This window comes from Urocampus carinirostris, chromosome 8, assembly GCF_059441175.1.
Source record: "Urocampus carinirostris isolate Australia breed hairy pipefish chromosome 8, RoL_Ucar_1.0, whole genome shotgun sequence".
Classification (NCBI taxonomy): Eukaryota; Metazoa; Chordata; class Actinopteri; order Syngnathiformes; family Syngnathidae; genus Urocampus; species Urocampus carinirostris.
In genome coordinates, this window is record NC_142356.1 from 38,075,264 (window position 1) to 38,098,306 (window position 23,043).

General features: G+C 37.6%; 1 protein-coding gene and 1 pseudogene across 2 annotated transcripts in view; one reads left to right on the plus strand and one right to left on the minus strand.

Moving 5' to 3' along the window:
* LOC148361819 (integrin alpha-M) overlaps nt 1-23,043 on the plus strand; it is a 61,047-nt gene that overhangs the window by 802 nt on the left and 37,202 nt on the right. For both annotated transcript variants that reach the window (XM_088342621.1, XM_088342622.1), the window contains exons 2-13: nt 2,217-2,413; nt 6,422-6,539; nt 6,669-6,763; nt 10,243-10,325; nt 11,318-11,432; nt 11,565-11,695; nt 11,969-12,111; nt 15,582-15,735; nt 15,863-16,075; nt 16,184-16,301; nt 19,563-19,705; nt 21,064-21,210. In XM_088342621.1, the coding sequence (XP_088198747.1) occupies nt 2,371-2,413; nt 6,422-6,539; nt 6,669-6,763; nt 10,243-10,325; nt 11,318-11,432; nt 11,565-11,695; nt 11,969-12,111; nt 15,582-15,735; nt 15,863-16,075; nt 16,184-16,301; nt 19,563-19,705; nt 21,064-21,210 (1,503 nt within the window). In that variant the 5' untranslated portion in view covers nt 2,217-2,370. The remainder of the gene's footprint in view (nt 1-2,216; nt 2,414-6,421; nt 6,540-6,668; nt 6,764-10,242; nt 10,326-11,317; nt 11,433-11,564; nt 11,696-11,968; nt 12,112-15,581; nt 15,736-15,862; nt 16,076-16,183; nt 16,302-19,562; nt 19,706-21,063; nt 21,211-23,043) is intronic.
* Nucleotides 22,807-22,892, minus strand: LOC148361820 (U2 spliceosomal RNA; annotated as a pseudogene).

A 23,043-nucleotide genomic window follows, 5' to 3' on the forward strand; every position in this document is an offset into this window, starting at 1 on the left:
AGTTTCACTTATTGGGCATCCATATATTTTCAATGCCTTTTCCCCTCTTTATAGCAAATTTTTTAGAACTTTTGATTGCAAAATATTTGTCGGCTTTGAATCTCAAAATGAATAATTATGAATAGTCTAATTACTCGATCTTGTCTTTTTCACACCTGCAAAGCCTTTATGTTTTTTGGGGTTAAGTGTGTTAAATCTGTGGAAGGTTTTTCCTGTCTATATGTATTCTGTTCAATTTACTTAGACGAATAAAGTGACCCGACCCAGTAACAAATGAGCATAGCTGGTAAAATGTTTAGCTATTTTACAGAATAATTTCACTGCTAATGACTTTTAATTAATTCTTAAGATTTGGGTATAAATTTCAGTTTTACAAAATGTGGTATCAAACATCCATCCCTCCATTATCTGCACCGCTTATCCTCATTAGGGTTGCCGGGGTGCTGGAGCCCATCCCAGCTAACTTTGGGCAGTGGGCTGGGGACACCCTGACTGGTTGCCAGCCAGTCACCGGACACAAAAAGTCAGACAAGTCATTCGCTCAAGTCACTCGCTCATTCACACCTAGGGACAATTTGGACTGGCCAATTAACCTGACATGCATGTTTTTGGAATGTGGGAGGAAACCGGAGTGCCCGAGGAAACCCACGCAAGCATGGGGAGAACATGCAAACTCCACACAAGAAGGTTTGATCTCACAACCTCAGAACTGTGCCGCACACGCGCTAACCACTGCGCCGCCATGCTGCGGTATCAAACATCTAAACAAAGAATGATTATTTTACTTCCCTAAATCTCATCACGTTATATTTTCTCAGGGTAGAGATGTCAAACACAGTTTGGCCTGGGGTCTGATCCAGACTTTCTGTTCTGAGGCCGGCCAGATCAATAAATAAAGGCCAAATGCAAATGTTTACCTTTGTTTTTCAGTATTATGGTTTATTAATTAGTAACATTAGTAACTTACTCTACATATTATAATTATTGATGACAAGGGATCTTCTACAAACACAACACACTTATTCACAAACAATGCTGACAAACTATTTTCATGTATTACACTTGAACCGACTCACCACGCTATACAAACTCAACAATGCCATCCAGCAGTCAAAGAGAACAGTTTGGTTTGCATTTAGTTGAAACAAATCATACCTTTGACAGAAATGACCTAGAAACCCCCTATTTGACATACTCAGAAAAGTATGGCTGGTCGGATTAAATCATCCAAGGTATGTTTTACATACCTGCCTTAAGGATTCTTTAATTCTAAAAGTGCAACTAGAGGAAGGACGATATTTTAAATAAAGCTGTTATCGGGAACAGTACCAATTGATTATCACGTATCAGTATTCACACATCCCAACCAAACCACACATAAACATAGAAACAGATTTTGTATTTATTTAAATGCTGTAAAACATTTTAATGTCCCTGGAAAAACCTCACCCATCAACACACACACAATGTGTGTTAGACTATTTTACAGGGGTCGCTCGGATGCTTGAAATCCCTGAAAATTTTTGAATTTTAATGTTGTGTTTTCAAGGTTTGAAAATTGCTTGAATTTTGGGTGAAGTGCTTTTAATGCTTGACATTTTTGCCATTTTTCTCAGCAGTCTGACATAATAGACCAGGAATGAAATTAAATAAACCAATACATATGTGCCAAAAGGCAAAAAAGTAGTTTATACGAGCGCGTCTAAGAATGAGTTGACTGAGGCTGCAATGATGACACAAGCCAGGGGATGGTGGCAGAATGTAACTAAGTTCCAAATTCTGTACAGCTTTTTAAACTTTAGAGTAATTTACTTTCCTTATCTTGCTCCTACCCTAAATACATTGTTAGTGTTGGTGGGATCAGTAAAAGTAATGATAACAAACAATAATCTTTATTCTTAACAATAATGTATTATTTATTCTTTGAATGGTACTTGAGAAATTGGAAAATTGGCTTTGAAAGTCCTTAAAAAGTGCTTGAATCTGGCAATGAAAAAAAAGTACGAACCCTGATTTTAGCTTTTAAATAGAACACCGCAAAAGAGGAAGAGCATTTCACAAGATCTGACTCTCCTACACAAAAGTCCCTAACACTTGAAGTGAAAGTGTTAACATCATTTTAAAATATACAATTTTTAAATGGCTTCTTAGAAAAGGTTTTTAAAAGTACGTGACTAAAAGCCATTCATTTCAATGTGCCTATTTTGACACTGCAGACCGCCGAGTGAATCTTGAAAGTTTCCGGGACTTTTACACAAAGTGTCACAAACCACCTGTTAAGGAAACGCCTCACAGTCACAACGGAAGCATTGCACACATGCTGGCCTCATAATGCACCTCGCCTTTCTTTAGAGAAGTGCAAAGACAAAGATGCATGCTCAGCTTCACCTCTTCCTGTTTACATGGAGTCTTGGTAAGTTATTTTCTTTTGCAGTCCTAATTAGGACAATTTTGCATTCCGTATATAAAATACAAAGATGTGCAGATCGAATGTATCTGTAACATATGTCAGGGGATTTTAGGAGTTTTGGGGGTGCTTAGCACCCAGGGTGTCTGGATGGTTAAAACATTTTCATAATTTACTTTAAGAGATATAACATGTAAAATTTGATTATGATAACGTTTTAAACAAAATATTTGCTAAAGGCTTTCTATTTTAAAAGGTCATTTCTATCAATTGAATTTTTTTTAATAAGGCCATTTTATTAATTAAATATCCCTTTTTTAAATTGAATAATGGCACTCGGGCATCCATAAAGACATACTCCCACCATAATACACCGGAGCCTCAATAGACTTGAGCCAAAGAGGAGCGGTGCTAGGAATCAAATGGATTGAACCATTACAAGGCATTGGAGTATTTCCGACGCTGAGCTGTTCACTTTTATTTTTCGTTACACTTTTTAAAAATATTTTATAATATTTAAACCTATCCTGTCCTTTAATAAGGAAAATAAGTTAAAAGATGATACAGTTTTGGGGGGGTTCGTTTGAATTTGGGGTGCTCTAGCACTCCCCAAGAACCGGCTGGTTACGTCCATAATATAAGTTACTTTATATTCTTCTACATTTCCACATTTTTAAACATTTCTGCAGCAACATTGAACACAAACAAATACAATTATAAAATGAAATACTGGTAATATACTATCTCAGAAAAAGGATAAGACTTTACACTTAAAAATATAAAATAAGGAAAATTAATGCTGTATCTCAAGATTGTTAGTAGCTAGAGAAAAAGTTTGAGTTCATTTGTTATGTCTAGACAAAATGTTGGACTCATTCAGAGAAGCCAAACATGTATTTTAGCTCCAGAGTTAATTGTGGTGATCAATTTGGAATCAATCTGAAAATAGTTCTTCCTTTGACTGTATTTCTGTGCAGCAATTTAGCCTAAATTGTTAGTGACAATTTTTAATTATCCTATGGACATATTTTCTTTTATCATATTAAATAAAACATTCTGCGACTGTAAGCATTCTCAATCCAAATATGTGTTGTAAAACCCATTTTTCAGAAATACATGTAATTGCAAGAAATTCATTAGAGCACTGCTTTGAGATTGCATTCAACCAATTTGTCAGTAACGCAAACATTTTTTTAAATTGATGCTACTATGAACGCTAGTGGAGTGTCTCGTTTTTTTTCCCTTCAGTGAGCAGAAAGCTGCAGTCTTCTTTATCTCTTTGCACAGGAGCAAGTGCGGCAACTGCCACGATGGGTAGCAGCCCAAAATGTGATATCAATAAAAAAAATAATTAGGGGATGGCTACAAAAATGCAACACGTCAATATTTTGCTTTTTATAAGGACAGTGTGTATTATTTTGGGCTTTCTAGTGGTAAAAAAATAAGTTAATTCCTTAAACAAAACTATTGATTTTTTTATAGGCAAAGGTCCAAGAACAATCATAAAAACCAGCATTTAAAAAAAATACTCGTAGGTTGATCTATTGGGATTTGTTTTGCATAACACTTGCCTCACCTGAGGAAGGGGACATAATGTAACTTTCTGCCCTCTTGCTGAGTACCCCAAAACTTTAAAAAAGCTGGGCAAAATTTGGCTTAACCAGTCTCAAATAGAAGTCTTGGTCATTGGTCCTGAAAATCTTATAGACAAACTTTTACCAAAACTGCTAGAATTTTGAACTTCACAAAGTGTTAAGAAGTTTGGCATTGTGTTTGACTCTAAGCCCAAGTTAATTCGACATATAAAAAAATAACTAAAATAGTGTTTTATCATCTGAAAAAATATAGCCAGAGTCTGCCCATTTCTCTCTTAGGCAAACACGGAGGTTGCTGCCGCATGCTTTTATATCATCTTGTTGAGATTACTGCAATACCCTGCTCTCCTGTCTGCACAAAAAGAATACTGCTAGCCTGCAGCTACTAATAAAACGGCAGGACGTGTGCTTAAGGGGCCAGGAGGAGGGATCGCATTACACCAGTTTTAATTCGCACTCGTAGGGTGTGGAGCAGCACGGCGGCACAGTGGTTAGCGCGTGTGCGGCACAGTTCTGAGGTCATGAAATCGAACCTCCTGTGTGAAGTTTGCATGTTCTCCCTGTGCTTGCGTGGGTTTCCTCCGGGCACTCCGGTTTCCTCCCACATTCCAAAAACATGCATGTCAGGTTAATTGGCCGGTCCAAATTGTCCCTATGTGTGAATGAGCGAGCAAATTGTCTGCTCCTGTGTGCCCTGCGACTGGCTGGCAACCAGTTCCGGGTGTCCCCTGCCCACTGCCTGAAGACAGCTGGGATGGGCTTCAGCGCCCCATCCTACTGTGGATAAGCGGTCCAGATAGTGGATGGACAGATTTGGTTCCGAACATACCAATTCGGCCAACAGGTGGTGCTCGTGATTTTCACACCCTAATTACTTCCCAAAACAGCCTCTTTTGTCTCTGTGATATCAAGAAGGAAGCAATTCTCACAACATATTTTATTTGTAGCTTTAAATTATTCATTTAAGTTCATTGATCAGTCCAAAAGACAAATATATAGGCCAGTGTTTTTCAACCTTTTTGAGTCAGGGCACGTTTTTTTTACATTGGAAAAATTTCGCGGCACACCACTCACCAAAAATGTTATAAAATGACACTGAACAGTATGTTTAATTACAATATAATTTATAATACCCGCTGTTTTTAGAGCACATACACTTGACAATGACATAATATTTGCAGAAAATGATTCATAAACGTTTTATGAAATTTTAAATTTTAAAAAGTGACATTGGATAATTTCCCATGGCACACCTGACAATCTCTCATGGCACACTAGTGTCCTGCTGTGCAGTGGTTGAAAATCACTGATATGGGCACAAAAATAAATAATGTGAGCATGGTTTGACTCTGACAAACTATGATTTATTTACATGGTAAGGAAAACTGAATCAAAAGAAATAACAGAGGACATTGTTGACACAAGAACTGAGGGGGTGGAGAAATTATGTATTAGGAATCAAAGTGCTTATCAATAAGCCCACTTTTCCAGTAATCAACTCATTTCAAATGGTCAGGAATTATTTCACAGCCTATCAGAATGATATTTATACCCAGCACCAAGGACAGTTTTCTGGTTAACAGTGGGTTAGAAAGCATCACATGAGGGCAGGGAAGACCGCATGGTCCATGACGAAAGACAGATCTTTTCTCCCCTTTTGGAAACGATCTTAGGGACTTCTCAACTGTTCGACAGGGAGGGACTGATCCACGGGTTGTCCAGGCCTCGTAATTGCCATGTGGAAGGCTTCCTCAATGTTTCAGCCTTCTTTTCCCATGGTCCAGGGTGGTAAAGGCCAACCAGGGCCCTGCTCAGGGCATGAAAAAAAAAGAAAACAGATAGGACTGTCGCTCGCACCTGCGCTCTTAAATGCTGCTAATGTCTATGTCACCAGAGGCATGTACTGTGACCTTTTGAAGTTCCAGTTGATGCGCTTCAAAATAAAGTTCTCCAATTAAAAATGTGATTATAGACAAATTTTCATTTGGACACGCATTGACATATATCTCTAGAATGAAACATGATGAGCATATGCAAATCATTAATCTTTTGAGTACAAATTAACATTTTTGGGGTTCAAATCTTTGGATGCAGCAAAGAAATAAATTGTGATGTGAAGTCATTACTCTGTCATTACTACCTGTGAAAAAATGCAATCTCTGTATATCGGCCCTGGTGTGCACTTAAGGAAAAAAAGGGTCTTATGAATGAATTGTGGGTCTTGGCAGAGTCTGTAATTGGAACGATCAGGGGAAATGATTTTGTCAGTGTAGTACTCTACACATCTTTAATACAGCACTTTGGGTTGCAATTCATTGCCTGAAAAATGCCATAAAAATAAAATCCAGATTTAAAAAAATGCTTTGCTGAAATGTGTTTTTCTTTTACATGAATAGCACTATGCCACCTCTTTTTTTAGCTCCACCTGTGTATTTTGCATTCAACATTGACACCACAAATCCAGACGTCTACGACGGTGATGAAAAAGCTTTCTTCGGGTATAAAGTGCTTCAATTCATGTCTGACTCTGAGAAAGGGTAAGATTTCTTCTGCAGATTGCTATTAAATGAACCTCTGCTTTCACATCAATCAGTGACATTGATTATTTTACCCAAATAAACTAATTGGTTGAAAATGACATTTACATGGGTTTCCCTCATCCTCAGAGTGCTTGTCACTGCACCACTAATGAATAACGGCTCTGGAGCAGTATGCAAACTGGACCACAACTATACTACTACCAAGTGCTTCAACCCACAAGGTACAGTCTAGCAATATTCGACTATAATCTTTTTTTGTTTTATAATATCAGATTGTCATGTCAATATGCAGATGTAAAGACAAGTTCACACACCAATCTATTTGCACAACTAGGTCCAAATCAAAATGAAATGTAAAGGTATCTGGCACCCTTTTTTAATGAAAGAAAGCTTGAGGCACACTGCCCTTTGAGAATGTTTAAAAAATATTTTGCACCTTCAGTTTTATGTTTTTTTTTCCCAACTTAAAGGGACATTGTGTTTATTTAGTGCTTCCTGCTGGTAAAAAAACAACCGTTGTTTATTAAAGAAAAAATATTGATTTAAAATACTTTAACTACCATATAAACAGCAACATCCAGTGGTCAAATATTACACAGTATCCCATTTATTTATCTTGTAGCCCTAAATCGAAAGTTGTCTTTAATCATATGTAGTCATGGTGGCTGTGGAGGTAAGTTACTCATTTTGGTTAATAATTTTCTTGGAATTTTGGATTTTCCACATGTTTTACTTTGTTTTTTTCTTATTGTTTTGAAAAATAACAAATACTGTACTAAAAATGAGCAAAGATTATCTGCCAGTAGAACATTTTTATTCACTATTTCATAACTTTCCCATCTTTGTTTTCTTTTTGTGAAAGAAAATTGAAATTAACAGGAAAATATGAGTAGGATTCTTATGTTATCTGATTTGTTAATTTTTTTGCAGTGCAATATTGAACAGCTTTAACAAAATGTATTTTCTTGTACTAATGCATAAGCAGGTAATTAGAATATATATATATATATATATATATATATATATATATATATATATATATATATATATATATATATATATATATATATATATATATATATAACAAAGCAAAGATACTGAACAATGAAAACTTTTTTCCTGCAATGATGAAATTGAGCAATTGCATTTTTTTGATAGTGGCACACTAAACGAGGTCTCACAACACACTGGTCGAAAAACACTGATATAGAGCGCAACAATAAGCAGCTTCACCAATCATTACTTTAAAAGAGAATGCATTATCGCTAAAACACTATAATGATCAAAAACTACAATATGTAAGAAATATTATAATAATCCTGCATGTATGGATGAATGGTAAAATTGGACTGCAACTATACACCACGGGTGGTGTTCCAGCTCATGACACTTTTCCCTGTATAAATGAGTTTTTTTTTCTTTTTAAATGTCACTTTTGAAATTTATTTTAGGTATTTAATAGTTTACCGTTCTCCATGAGCTAATTCCTCAACAAATTTGCACACTCATTTTAATCCTAGTTCTTTTTTTAAAAGAACGATTTAGTTTAGCTTTTTGGACAGGTAAAAATATTATGAATATTCTTCACCATTTGTAAATGAAGTAGTATTAAGAAAATAGTTACGTCATTAGGTGTCAGACAAACCCAAACACGGGATACAAAGGAATGTGCTCTAACCGTACAAGGGGGACGTTTATTTAAACAGCATTAACAAAACGCTTTACCTGCGAGAAGTGGGTGAGGGACTGGGACAGTAGAGGAGGAGATCTTGAGAGGGAAACTTAACTTGGGAATACCTTTAAGAAGACCGTTAAAGTGTCAGGTCTTGGGACAAGGAGGGAAACTTTAGAGGGGATCTTGGGGTGGAAAGAATATTTTAAAGGAGAGTTGGGATTACCTTTAAGAAGAGGGTTGGAGTGGCAGTTCTTGTAGTGGAGAAACTGGAACCTGAAATAATCTGAAGGAGGATGAAGAGTGGAGCGGAGGGGAAGGAGGAGCCCTAGTCATTTTGGTGAGTGAAAGTCTTCAGGAATCAAAATGCAAAGTGAGGTGGGTGCCCTTAGTATTTACGTTTGAGGTGGCTGATTGTCTAATTCCAAACACCTAGAGAGAGGAAAAGTGAAAGGGACTGGAGAATGGGGCAAATCTGCCATCAAAAGATGAACCACAGGCACCAAACCCTGACAAGTTAAAGGGACTTTTTATTATTTGACAACTAGATGGAAGTGTATTGTGTACTGCAACTGACAATGAGTAGTAAAAAAACACATGGATGTAAACAAACTACAGAGACTCAAAGTGACCAAAATCTTTCTTCTAGTTGTTTTGCCAAGCCTTTCACATTTTTTAAAACTCTTGAATGTGCAAATAATACACATAAAACCTTTTAAAAAAAATGCACAATTGAAAAATGCTGATGAGCAAAACGGGACCTTGATCTCCTGACTAAACGGTGGCAAAATCAAGCAATTGGTTGCTGACACAAAACAGGGCACCTGCAATTTTGTATAACAGACACTTTTTGTAGTTTAAACATTTTTGCTCCTTTGAGTAAAATAACTTGTTTATAACTTTGTAAATGAATGTCTTGATTGCATTCAAATTACCGTATCTTCCGCACTATAAGGCGCACCTAAAAGCCTTTATTTTTTTCAAAAGCTGACCATGCGCCTTATAATACAGTGCGCCTTATTTATGGATCAATATTAAGTCGCAAAGTCTTGCAACTAATCCAAGCAGCCGCCGACTAGATTTTCCCCCGAACGCGAGTAGTCCGCGGTGTATGCTGGGATTTATATACCGGCGTTTCATTGGCTAACCAATGTGTCAATCATCATTTGAATCGATCACTATTGGCTAAAGTTATTCGGAGGTAAAGGGGGCGGATCCTTTTTATCATTTACAGGCTTGTATAGGCTAAAGGGGCAAAACAAAGCCTGCAATTGGCCGAAAAAGATGAAAGTGAATAGCATGTGTGGTTGTCTACGGCATAGAGGAAACATGTTTTACCATTCTGTATTTGTAAATATTTTACTCTCCTGGATTTACTACACTCACGGATATAAGAGGACCATGGTTGCACATTATTATTGAACACAACGACTTCGGTGAGCTACTCCGGCTATATATTTTCCCAGTATCTTGTTTCAGACTGAACTCGATGTTTCTGTGATAAGTGGTGCAGATAATGAATGGAATGGAGTGTCTATTTTTAAATTAAACTCAATTCCAAGGGTTTATTGTCATATGCACCGTAAAGTTGTGAGCGAAAAAGAAAATAGAAACTAAGGAATGGTTGGCATTTCTTGAATCCCAAGACTTTAACCTTCCGAATGATATTTGGAACGATGTAGCGCCTTATTATCCGGTGCGCCTTATGTATGTCAAATATAGGACCAAAAACTATTTTTTCGGGGTGCCCCCTATAACCCGGTGCGCCTTATAGTGCGGAAAATACGGTATGTGCATATTAAAAATTATTTTATTTACTTTCCAATGGAGTCCATCACAGCTGACATGGATCAGCGGGCAAGGGACACCCTGGATTGGTTTCCTGCCAATTGCAAGGAATTGCACATTAAAATTAATTCTTTATATATTACAATTACACCAATTTTTCCTACATCTGAGCACTTGCCTCCCAAAATGTCAATCTCAAGCACATCGTTACTTACAGTGTTCAACTTATGCTTATTACAGGATTTTTCATTGATGACAAAGAAGTACAAGTCAAGCACCTTGGACTGTCCATAGCTGAAGACCTGATAAACTCCCAGTTCACTGTAAGAATGCAAAATTTATGTTTTGCCATATTAAAGCAGCATCATTTTTTTTAAACTTTAACGTCAAAATGCATTTTCTTATCTTGCCATTCCAAATAACTATAAATAAATATGTACAATGAAATACTATAGCTTGTAACTCAGGGGTCGGGAAACTATTGATCTCGAGCCCGATATGATTTGTTTCTTGAGTACATCATGGCTCGGAGATAAAACTTGACCATAGCACATTTCTTTGCAGTGTTCAAAAGTCACTTGATTAGATTAAAATTTTGAAATAACATCAGGTACTGTCCATTATATATGGGGACACATTTTTAACCACAGTCTACAGCTAGGGTATTACACTTACAACACACCAACCTAAGTCGTTTTGGCAGTTTGTAGCTAAGAAATCCTTTCAATGGAAGCTTGTTAAACTATGTACAGTATGTTCACTGTTGAGATACTTTATAATGAAACCCCACAAAAAACACTCTTAACACCCAAAACGCCAGCAAAACACTCAGAGAAATTTGATTGGGTGAGGAGTAGGAATAGGTGGAGCTATACACAGATATACACACTATAGACACGCGAACATCTCCTCGCCCAGCCCCGTCTGCACTGAAGGTAAAAACCTTGGCACCCTCCTTTGCAGCATTTTGTGACATTTTTACAAAAAAACTCTTGAGTAGCTGTGGGAGGAAGTTAATTGGTATATACATATTGATATGGGAGACAGGTTTTGGCATTATTATTACATGGATTTGATCAAATCATCAATTGACACAGTGAAACAAAATGTGCTGAAGAATTAGCTTTTGTCTGGAGAGCTGGTTTTTGTCTTAAAATGTATGGTGTGGCTTTTTTAATTTTAAAAATGTTTTAAATTTTGCTTTATGGCTCCTTGGGTCAAAAAGGTTCCCGACCTCTGTTCTAACTACAACATTTAGGGACATGATGATGAGGATATTTTGGCTATACCTTTTGTCACCCATGTCATTGTGAAGGTTTGCAGCCCATATGTAGCTCACGAATGTTATGAGAACTTTTACCTGAACAGTGTGTGCTATAAGATGACAGAGGATCTTGATGAGATTGCTTCATTCAAACCAATTTTTCAAGGTAAAATATATTAACTGCTTCAACACTAACTAAGGCAGTACAAAACTGAAGTTGTTTTGTCCAAAAGTGCTTCAAATTCTTCTTCCATAACGTAACAGGTATTAATTGGCAAATTATATATTGTCCTCCTAGAATGCAAGAAGAAGACTGTTGATCTGGTCTTTCTCTTTGATGGGTCAGGAAGCATGAGCGAAAATGACTTTGAAAAGAATAAAGATTTTATCCTGGATATAATGGGCAGTCTCGAAAAGACATCGATCAAGGTCAGTGGTGCTTCATAAATGGTTGTGATGTCGACACTTTAAAGACAAAAGCAAGGTACCCGAGTTTGCACAACGACAGCTTTGATATTCTCATTTCTCACGTTTAACAATGTACCAAGACATCCATTTGAAGACAAACATCACTTATACGTTAGAATCATTTTTGTCCAGAACATTGTTAAAAACAAAATAAAAAACTATGCAATGTTCGTTTTTTGACATGAGGTTTTGTATCATTAACCATAAAGTTTTCTGTGTTTGTGTGTGTTGTAGTTTGCCGCGGTTCAGTTTGCCACAAATCCCAGGACAGTCTTTAATTTCATTGACTATCAATATGGAAGGGCACGCCAAAAACTAAAAATGGAACGTCACATGGAGAGCCTCACCAACACCCACGAAGCCCTTCAATTTGTCTTGTGAGTTATATGAATACATTACAATTTTCAATTAAACCTGAGTACCGATTTAGAACACACATTTCACAAGGTTAATTTTACCTTAGACATGGGGTTGGAGCCATACTGGACCAAAAAAAACAAATTTGTCTTGAGCCGCAAAAAAATTAAAAGCCTTAAAAAAACGTTACATTAAATGTTTGAATGACTGAACACTGTATGTGTCTTTATTAGCTATATTAGCCTACTATCATAATGATTAATTGGATGAAACACATCCTATGGAGAGGGCAGCACAGCGGCGCAGTGGTTAGCGCGTGTGCGGCACAGTTCTAAGGTCTTGGGAACCTCCTGTGTGGGTTTAAAGCCAGCTACCGGACTTCCTGTGAGGAGTTTGTATGTTCTCCCCGTGCTTGCGTGGGTTTCCTCCGGGCACTCTGGTTTCCTCCCACATTCCAAAGACATGCATTTCAGGTGGATTGGCCGGTCCAAATTGTCCCTAGGTGTGAATGAGCGAGCGAGTTGCCTGTCCCTGTGTGCCCTGCGATTGTCTAGCAACCAGTTCAGTGTGTCCCCTGCCCACTGCCCGATGATTGCTGGGATGGGCTCCAGCACCCCGCGACCCTACTGAGGATATGCGGTGGTGAGACATCCTATGGAGAATGATGCAACACTTGACTACTCTGTTGTAGGATACCACCTCGAGTTTAACTTCAGTAGGATATTGATTAATTACTGTATGTTTCATTGCTTTGATAAGATTTGCAAAAGAATTGCAATAAAGAAAAAAAAAATGTCATTTTTATTCTGATGATTCGAAAAAACAAAATGGAACGTGCAATAGCTCAGGAGGTAGAGCGCTCGTCTTGGGATCAAGAGATCGCAGTTCGAATCCCGTTTCCTCCGTGTTACATGTCGAAGTGTCCTTGGGTAAGACACTGAACGTCTAATGCCCCCAATAAGCAGGTTGGCGCTATTGGTGTGTGAGTGTGGGTGAATGGGTAAATGTGAAGCACATTGTAAAGCGCTTTGGGAAGTCTTCATTGAGTTAAAAAGCGCTATATAAATGCAGATCATTTCATTTCATTCCACTGCCCCTTATCTGGGCAATCAAAAAAATGCAATAAAACACAGCATCCATTCATAAAAATAAAATAGCAGGCCTTTTGAAAAGGTAAAGTAAATAAATCACATTAAGACAATTTTATTTTGATTTTGGTGCAGTAAGTTTTTCTCTTCTTACCTTTTAACTGCTGGTTTGTATAAAACAGCCCCAGCCTGGCTTGTGACACTGCTCCTTTAAAAGACTGAGCTGTTCTAACACTGCGGAGAGAGTGGAAAACAAGCAGAGGAGAAATGCGTCTGCGTTTTGCATTGCAGCCAAGTTCTCTTCACGTCACAATTTATGTCTTCGCTGCATCCAAAGCGACAACCTGTATCTCGTCTTTTACAAGTCAAGTAAAGTAATGTTTATTTGTATAGCCTTAATCACAGAGTCTCAAAGGGCTGCCCAGACCACAGATTATTGCAAACCACAGACTATTATGACACCATCCCCTGGTCTAAAACCTACATGAGGGCAAGGAAAACCTCAAAAACCTCAACATGAGGAAAATAAAGAACCTTGAAGGGACTGCACATGAGGTGTAATCCTCCTTCCAGGATGACCAGGCTGCAATGGATGTTGCAATAACAAATAATACACAGATATTGTCAACGTAAAATATAGGTTATTTGTATGCCATAGAATAGAAGTGTGTTTTAAGCCTAGATTTAAACATTTCCACTTAGGTTGCAGATCGAATCTCAGGGGTAAGAGCATTCCACAGCACCCGGGCCCGAATGGAGAACGCTCTCGAACCTGCGGATCTCTTCTTGGCTCTTGGGATCACTAGTAGACCAGCATTTTCAGAGTGAAGGCTTCGGACCGTAACATAGGGGGAAATCAAATCTGAAAGAGTTGAGGGACAACGTAACCAGTGAGAGAGCGGCAGTCAAACCTGTCAATTCCCATCCGTAAACTCCTAGCTGATCTTCCTTCTCGTCCTATAGTTACATAGTTACACCCCTAGTTGAAAGGTACCACAGGATATATTCCACACATTTTGTAGCATTGGAAAATGTTAAAAGTGTTTTTGTATTGTTTGCCCTCCTACAGAAACCATATTAAATGTAAATTTAAATGTGTACTTTATTTATACATCCCTTTATAACAATACTTTCGATGTACCAAAGTCTTTTTACAGTAATAACAGAGAATAAATATGTTAAAAAACAAACAAAAAAAAAACAATAAAAGACGATAAAAGCAATTAATAAAATTTGACATCAATAAAAAAGTGCCACTCAGTAGCGCTAAAGAGGCCCAAGCTGCTCCTGAGCCATACGTTGCTGACCCCGGTCCCAAGAGAATGGTTTTACGTCAAAGTTTGAATGTTGACAATTATTCAAGATGTTTAAATACGCTTTGGTGGAATAGTATTGGGAATGAAACAGAAAAAAAGTAGTAAAGTTCTGATTCTCACAAGAAGCACAAAACAAAAGCATCCACCCACCTGAGTACCAAGCGCTTAGGAGACCAGAAAAGTTGGTGCCCAGCTAACTTTTAGGCAAGAGACTATCTGTCTATTGTTTGAATGATGATGAAAACAGTTTGAGTCTTAGGTGTTTCATATCCAGAGCATGACAAATATTAAGTAAGTGAATAAGGTTAAAGTTGGGAAAAGTGAAAGAGCATTGGTAGAACAAGAGTTCACATGGTACGGAAGAGAGAACAGAAGGAAGGGCGGATCTAGGAACAGACTTGTGTACATGACTTGGCTGAAAAGGACAGAATAATATTTCCAATTGATTTCCATGAATACTTATCAATTTTCATAAAATAAGATTTTCCTTGTAATCTACAAACCAGGGGCAATTTTAGGTTCAGAGCTTTGGGGGTGCTGAGCCCCCAGGGTATCTGCCTGGTTATGTATTCATTCATTTATTTTTATCTAAACAGGTAATAAGGAAGAAAATAATAAGTAAATAACCTACCTCTGTGTTCTCAAATACAAGCTGTTTTATTACCAAAAAATTAAGAAATCATTTTCAAAAAATTTGCATCAATTCATAACTTTTTTTAACAGTAGATGGTTTATAGGTAATCCATCAAATTGTGATGATAATGTGGTTATCTCATGAGGAAAAAATACATAAATATCAGAATACATTTTAATTTTATTTTTATTGTGGATGGGTTTTATTTAAGAGAGCATTGCTATGAATAAAGTGGACTGAACCATTTCAAGATAGTGGGGTATTTCCAACGCTGCGTTTTTCATACTTCTGTTTTGCTTTAATTTTTTTAAAATCTTGCATTTTTCATCATGTTTGAGCCTATTAAGGAAAAGAGAGCTTTAGAAATGCTATCTTTTGGGGGACGCCTGGGTGCTTGAGTACCTCCAAAAACGGTCTGGCTGCAAAACTAACATTGTCCTGCTTTCCAACAGGATAAACCTCTTTGAAAACAAAAATGCAGGTGCCTCTTCTGATGCAACAAAGGTTCTGGTCCTTATCACTGATGGAAATCCGAGTGATGCCGACGAAGATTACAACATTATCCAAACCTATAGTGAAAAAGGCATCATTCGCTTTGTTATTGGGGTTAGAGAGAAATTCACATTTATAGTTGAAAGTAATATCACTTAACTTGAAAAACACATAATGCATGTTTACTCAAATCGGAATCTGCACTGAATACAATTACAAAATATCTGTGTTGTGGTTTCAGGTAAAAATAAAGAGCCTGAGTGAAGTGAAGACAATTGCCTCGGACCCCAAGGACAACTACGCCTTTAAAATTGAGAATTACGAAGGGTTGACTGGATTATTGGAAAACTTTCAAAAGCACATCTTCAAAATAGAAGGAGAGACTAAAGTGGCTCGGGCTCAAGATATGACCAATGAAATGTCACAGAGAGGCTTTAGTTCTGCCTTCTATAAAGTACGCAAACTCTGTAAACTCTCAATCGTAGTGACTGGAGACTTTCCTTTTGTGGATATGACGACCTACACAATGCTCAAATTAAATTACTGTGCTTGTCCATGACAGGATACTCTTCTTCTGGGATCGGTGGGATCGAACAGCTGGCGAGGAGCTCTGTATGAGCGTCGAGATCAAACTGAAACACAGATTGAAGATGCGCAAATGCAGATGGACTCATACATGGGTATCCTCTCCTTCCCTTTTACATGAGTGAGACATGTCGGTGTCCATGTGGGCCTGTAACTTTATCAAATGTTTTTTTTGTGCCAATCAAATACAATCAAAACCAGGTGTCGAGCTGAGAGCTATGTTTTGTTACGAATTAGCGCAAAGTGCAACCAGTTTTACATGCTTTACTAAAATAACAACTGATCAGGTTATTACCATGTGGTTACTATGTTATTATCAGGTTAATTATTGAAAGTATAGTTAAATAAGGTTGATGCTTAGCTTAAACCACAGCCGCACTTGCAAGACTTGAAGCCATCTCGAAGGACAAGAACATAGCAGTGAAAGATCAGACTCATTGAAGCGCTGGTTACTTCCATCTTCCTCTATTATTGCAAGACATAGGCTCTCACAACAAAACTGGAAAAGGAAATCCAGGCCTTGGAAATGCTATGCTACAGGAAATATGTGTCAAACAAAACAGTGCGCAACACCATCAGAGGGCACATTGTACTCTTCAAACAACTGTTGTCAACTGTGCGCGGACAGAAATTTCAGTGGTATGGTCACGTCAAAAGATCATAAGGACTGGCCAAGAAAAATCTCCAGGGCACAGTTCAAATTTCCTCAGGTAGCATCGTAGTGGCTAAGGGCACCACGTTGGAGACCTCTAATCAAAACCAACTAAAAACCAAAGCCACCATCCTTTACTGTTGCTTACAATACATATTGTAATTTCCATTTTACATTGCTGTACAGTAATCCCTCGGTTATCGCTGTTAATGGGGACCAAAATACCCGCGAAAAGTGAAAATCCGCGAAGTAGCGACGCCCCTTCAAAAATGCTTTAAAAAAAAATAAAAAATAAAAATAAAAATAAATAAATATATATATATATATATATATATATATATATATATATGTATGTATATATATATATATATATATATATATATATATATATATATATATATATATATATATATATATATATATGTGTATATGTATGTATTTTTCTATTATTATTTTTTAGACCCGCGAAGCTCTGAACGTGGAACCGCGAAGTAGCGAGGTCCCACTGTATTTGAGTCGGATCAGGAGGCTGCTCCTGCTACTGGTAAACACGGAAACCTGTCCTACATGTTCCATGTAGGGGAGCAAACCCCTACCTCCAAAACCGGCCTGGAAAGGGATGGGTGTACTTGCCAGAGATACACCACAGGGATTAAGGGTTAAGGGATACGTGAATCATGAACCATGATTTTACATTTAGAATCTGCGCAAATATCGCTTTTACTGTTACTCCAACAATTTTCTTTTAATTAAATCTCCTAGGTTACAAGGAGCGAATCAGCCCAAAGGAGAGTGGAAGGAACATCAACATAATTTGCCAATAGGGATAATAAAGTAAAAAGTATTATAAGAGTCTATCTACTTAACCTGGTCATATCCCTCGAGAGGGGTGACCCTCTAAGAGTAAAAGTTTCAGCGTTATAAGAGTAAAAATAACAAACAAAAGTGCAAAATAGCATTCAAAACAAACAGTGAGCCAAAAAGAAGAACAAGAAAAGGCAATAATAATAATAATAATAGTTTGAAATAAATAAATAAATAAATAAAAAGAACAACCCTGCCATTCCAGATCATTTTTTTGCAGGAGTCCGATAGATAAAGCACAATAAATTATTTATTTATAACTACCCCCTTTTTTATGTCACAGAAACAAAGAAATTATATGGAGTTTTTATTGTAAGAAAAACAAAACAACAAACATGAAACGAGATACTTCATACATATGCAAAATTTAAACTGGACCGGTTCAATTACATTACTACATTTGTTTCTCCCCTAGACAATGAAATAATAAAATAATAAAATAATGATGATAATGATAAATAATAATAATAATAATGGATTCATATAATTAAGGGCTATACAAATAAACATGACTTGACTTGACTTGACAAGAACACAAAAATAAATTGAAAAATAAAGTCAGAAAGCAAAGTTGAGAAAAATCAAACAAAACAACGCACAAAAAATTAATTAACAGGAAATCACAATAGAATGCAATACAATAGAATTTATTGTCGTTGAGACTCCTCAAATGCACAATAAAATTGAAAGGTGTCATGGTTTGGTGCCTGCAGTCCCTCTTTTCCCAAAAAGACTGCAGCTTCATCCTATTATGCAGTCCCTTCACTTGTCCTCTCGCCATGTGTTTTCAATTGAATAATGAGCAAACTCTACTCTAAATACCCCGGGCTCTCACCCCACCTTGCTTAACCGTTTTTATTCCTGAAAACTTTCACTCACGAAAACGGCCAGATTCGCCTCCCACGACCACCTTCTTCAATTCCAACTTCGTTCCAGTCTCGCCACTCCAAGACCCACCACACCAATCCCTCTTTTGGTCCCCTCTTTGTCCCATGATCGTTCACCCACGCTATTTCCTTAAGGTAGTCCCAAATCTTCCCTTCAAGTTTCACACTAAGAACCCCTCTCTAGTTTCCCTTGCAAGCATACCTCTCAAGATCTCCTCCTCTGCAACTTTGGTCTCAAACCCCCATCTCGCCGATAAAGTATTTTGTTGCTGTTTAAATAAATGTACCCCCTAGTGGGGTTTGACCACAGCCCTTGTTTCGTGCGTTTGGGTCTGTCTGCCACCTCGTGACAAAAGGTTTCATTCATCCTGATGGTGCATGAAAAGGTTCAAGCTAAATACCCCAGTTTAAGATGACAAGTTAAGGGCAATAGTATAAAAATAACTATGAACCATACCTTGTCGTTTTCAGATAATCCCAGTCTAAAGCATGGTTAACCAGTGTTTTTGTTTTGATACATTGAGTGTGATTATTGTCCTTGGGTAGAAGCTGCCTTTCAATCTATTAGTCCTTGACTTGATGGCTGCAAAATCTAATACAAAATGAGACAAAAACACACATATAAAAAATGAATAAAAAATTGTTAAAAAAAGATAAATAAACACAAATAACCAGATTATCAAATCAAGTAAAACAAATACTAAATTGATTAAAATTGCAAATATGAAAAAATAAGACACTAAAAACGAAAAAAAAAACCCTTTTTTAATTATCAATCACATTTTGATGAATTTATTGACTTGCCTATCTCCCCGTAAAGCCAAACAAAATTGCATTTAAATGTAGACAATTATGTCTACAATATTGATTAAGGCTTGGTGGACCATTTTCACATGGTTATGTATGCATTCAAGAATATTAAATATTGAATATTTAAATGTCTGTTTGTGCAGGATACTCAATATCTGTGGGACAGATGAACGGGGTTCCTTTATATTTCACGGGTGCACCAAGATTTCAGCATGCAGGACAAATCGTACTCTTTAAGAGTAATGGCAGCAGCTGGAACGTAGCACAGAGAATAAACGGGGAGCAGGTTGGTAAACTCCATATGTATACCAGTGTTCTCGTTTGTAACGCATTGGGTCAAATCAACGTGCGTCCCTGGGACGCAACGTTTTTGACACCAAATTGTCTTTATTACCCGATTACTTTTTTTTTTTTTTAACAAAGATTTACCGCACTCCAAACTTTTTGTCAGGCAGATCCGCCATTGTTGTTTTGGTCTCGCGCCGATCTCGGCAAACGAGATCTCGTTGCTTCGAGATGACGTCATTGTTGTGGCTGTTGTCGAGTGAAAGAGAAGTATGCTTCCGAAAAAACAATTGGTATTAGGTGCAAATCAACAAAAAAATGGTAATTTCTTCAGTGTCGGTCATAAGTCGAAACATAACACAGAAAGTGGTAACAATGACAATAATTCCGGCACGAAAAAACGGCTCAGAAATTCTTCAGAAGACCGCGAAGGCAAGGAAAACACGTGTTTTGAAGCGAACGATTTGACAAAAGAAAATAAACAAAAGAATACTAGCAAGAAAAGGACCTTTCTGCAAAAATTGACTAAATCATATTCCTGGTTACGCTATGAGGAGGATGATAATGGATTGGACTTTGAGAAGGCATTACAACTATGGCGGGACAGCAAACCACGAAAAATATATAAACTGAAAAATTTGAAGTAATAACTGCTTTGTATTACCAAATAACTGTGATGATTAAAGGTGAATGAAAATATAGATTAATATAATTATTTTAGCAATAATATTTTGTATAATGTACAATAAGTGATAACTGATTTGTATTACCAATACACTGTGATGATTAAAACTGAATGAATATATATATTTATATTATATATTTGTCGCCGATTTACAATTTCAACCACGATAACACTAAATTTTGGGGACCCAGAGATCTCTGTTGGGACCCATAGATTTATGAACATGCGAGTCTCTGGGACCCATCACTTTTCAGAGCTAAAATGAACACTGCGTATACTTAACCCAGTTTACTCTTTACGGTTTCTCTGTTTTACGGATTTGTATCATGCATTGTGTTCTGCACTCTAGACAGTCCCAAAGATTGTATTCATTGGTCATAAATAAATCAATGTTAAGAGTATACAGTCCTTTTATTTGTTCAACAAATGCTTGGGCTGGTAAAAAGCTTTTGTTTTTTTTATTTGAACACATTGTTCAGCATTAATTTGTATGATAATTATAAATAAATAAATGTTTCTACTTCAACTATCACGGGTTCCTTTTTAACCAAACCCTTACAATAAACGAGGGATCACTGTATTGAATACCTTGAATCCCATTCTCTCTTTCATGTTGTAATGTTGAAACAAAGCAATGATATAACCCTGCAAATGTTGTTTTCCAAAATGAACAGATCGGCTCATACTTTGGGGCAGACATTTGTACCGTAGATGTGGACTCAGATGGTGACAGTGATTTTCTTCTGGTGGGAGCGCCAATGTTCTATAAGCCTCAGGAGAAGTCTGAAGGACAGATCTATATCTACGCTCTGACAGATGAGGTAAGGCAGGATGGCAACTGAAAATTCAAGATTCAAAATTGTCTTGATTGTCATTAACATAACATGCCAATGCAATTTTTGTTTGAGTGTAGAGTGTTTACAAAGGCAGGTTAAATTGGGAGAAAAAAAATGCCTCCCAGTCTGTAATGGCACGGATGAGATGTCATCAAATCATCGGGCGACCGATTATCAGCACCAATATTTGAGAATTTGACAGATATCGGTATCTGCATTTTTTTTTCATTTGACGGGACAATTATTATGTCTCATGCAGCCGAGACTCTCTCTTTTGCTCCTACTCCTCCCCTCCCCTCCTCCTCCCTCCTGCTACCCACCCCTTCTGATTAGATAAGCGAGTAGGGGGGGGGGGGGGGGGGGGGGTTGCATGTATGGTTTATTGTTCGATATTCTTTATCAATTATCCATTATCCATTACTGGTCAAATCATAATACGCTACAAAGCCAAGGGGCCGAGACACTTGCTCTCAGCCAAGAGGCTGAGTCAAGTCAAGTCAAGTCAAGTCATTTTTATTTGTATAGCCCTTAATCACAATAAGTCTCTAAGGGCTTCACAGATTAGTACACTATGTTACACAGACTATTTTTCAGCCGACAAGAAGAGTAGGCTATTATTCATATGCAATGGAGTAGAAGTGAGTTTTAAGTTTAGATTTAAACATTTCCACTGAGGTTGCAGATCGGATCTCAGGGGGAAGAGCATTCCACAGCACCGGTGCCCGGATGGAGAACGCTCTCGAACCAGCAGAACACTTCTTTGCTCCCGGGATCACCAGAAGACCGGCACTCTCAGATCGTAGGCTTCGGACCGGGACATAGGGGCAGATCAGATCTGAAAGATAAGAGGGAGCAAGTCCATGTATGATTTTGTACAATACTAAGAGAACCTTGAAGTCACATCTTTGGCTAACTGGGAGCCAGTGCAAGTTAGCCAAAATCGGTGTTATGTGATCGTACTTTTTTGTCCTAGTTAAAAGCCTCGCTGCGGCATTTTGTACTAGCTGAAGAGACTTGATTCTGGACTTCGGGAGACCGGAGAGTAGTGCATTACAGTAATCGAGACGGGAGGTAACAAATGCATGAATTATAGTTTCCGCATCAGACTGAGACAGTATTGAACGGATTTTGGCAATGTTACGAAGATGGAAGAAAGCGGTTCTAGTAATTTTCTTTACATGCATCTCAAAGGTTAGATCAGGGTCAAATATGACACCTAAATTTTTAACTGAGTCACTCTGTGTGATGTGACATTTGTCATTTGTCAATGTTCACAGCAGTTTTTGAGAATAAGTCACGGCATTTAGATGGACCAATGACTAACATTTCGGTCTTTTCAGAGTTAAGACGCAAGAAATTGAGTGACATCCACTCTTTTATCTCAGTGAGGCAGGCCTCCAAATTTCCACAGTTTAGTGTGGAAGATTCCTCCAACGGAAGATAGAGTTGAGTGTCGTCTGCGTAGCAGTGGAAGCTGATATTGTACTTGCGAATAATGTCACCTTATGGAAGCATGTAAATGTTGAAAAGAAGGGTGAGTCAAGGTCCTAGCCACAGAGCCAAGCAGCGATCAGTACGAATGTACCGATCCCGGAGGTACTGCAATACCGGGCCGATGCGTGGAGTGGACAGAGCAAGCTCTTATTCTATCTCCCGATTGCAAAAATCGACTCATATCTGCACAGTCTAAAACCTACAGCTGGCAGTATACAAGTTTAGAACCTCCGACACAGTCCATAACCCACAGGTGGAGCCACTGAAGCCGGATAGAGTGGCAGCTCAGCTTACATGTCCCGACATGCCCGTGTCCTTAATAGA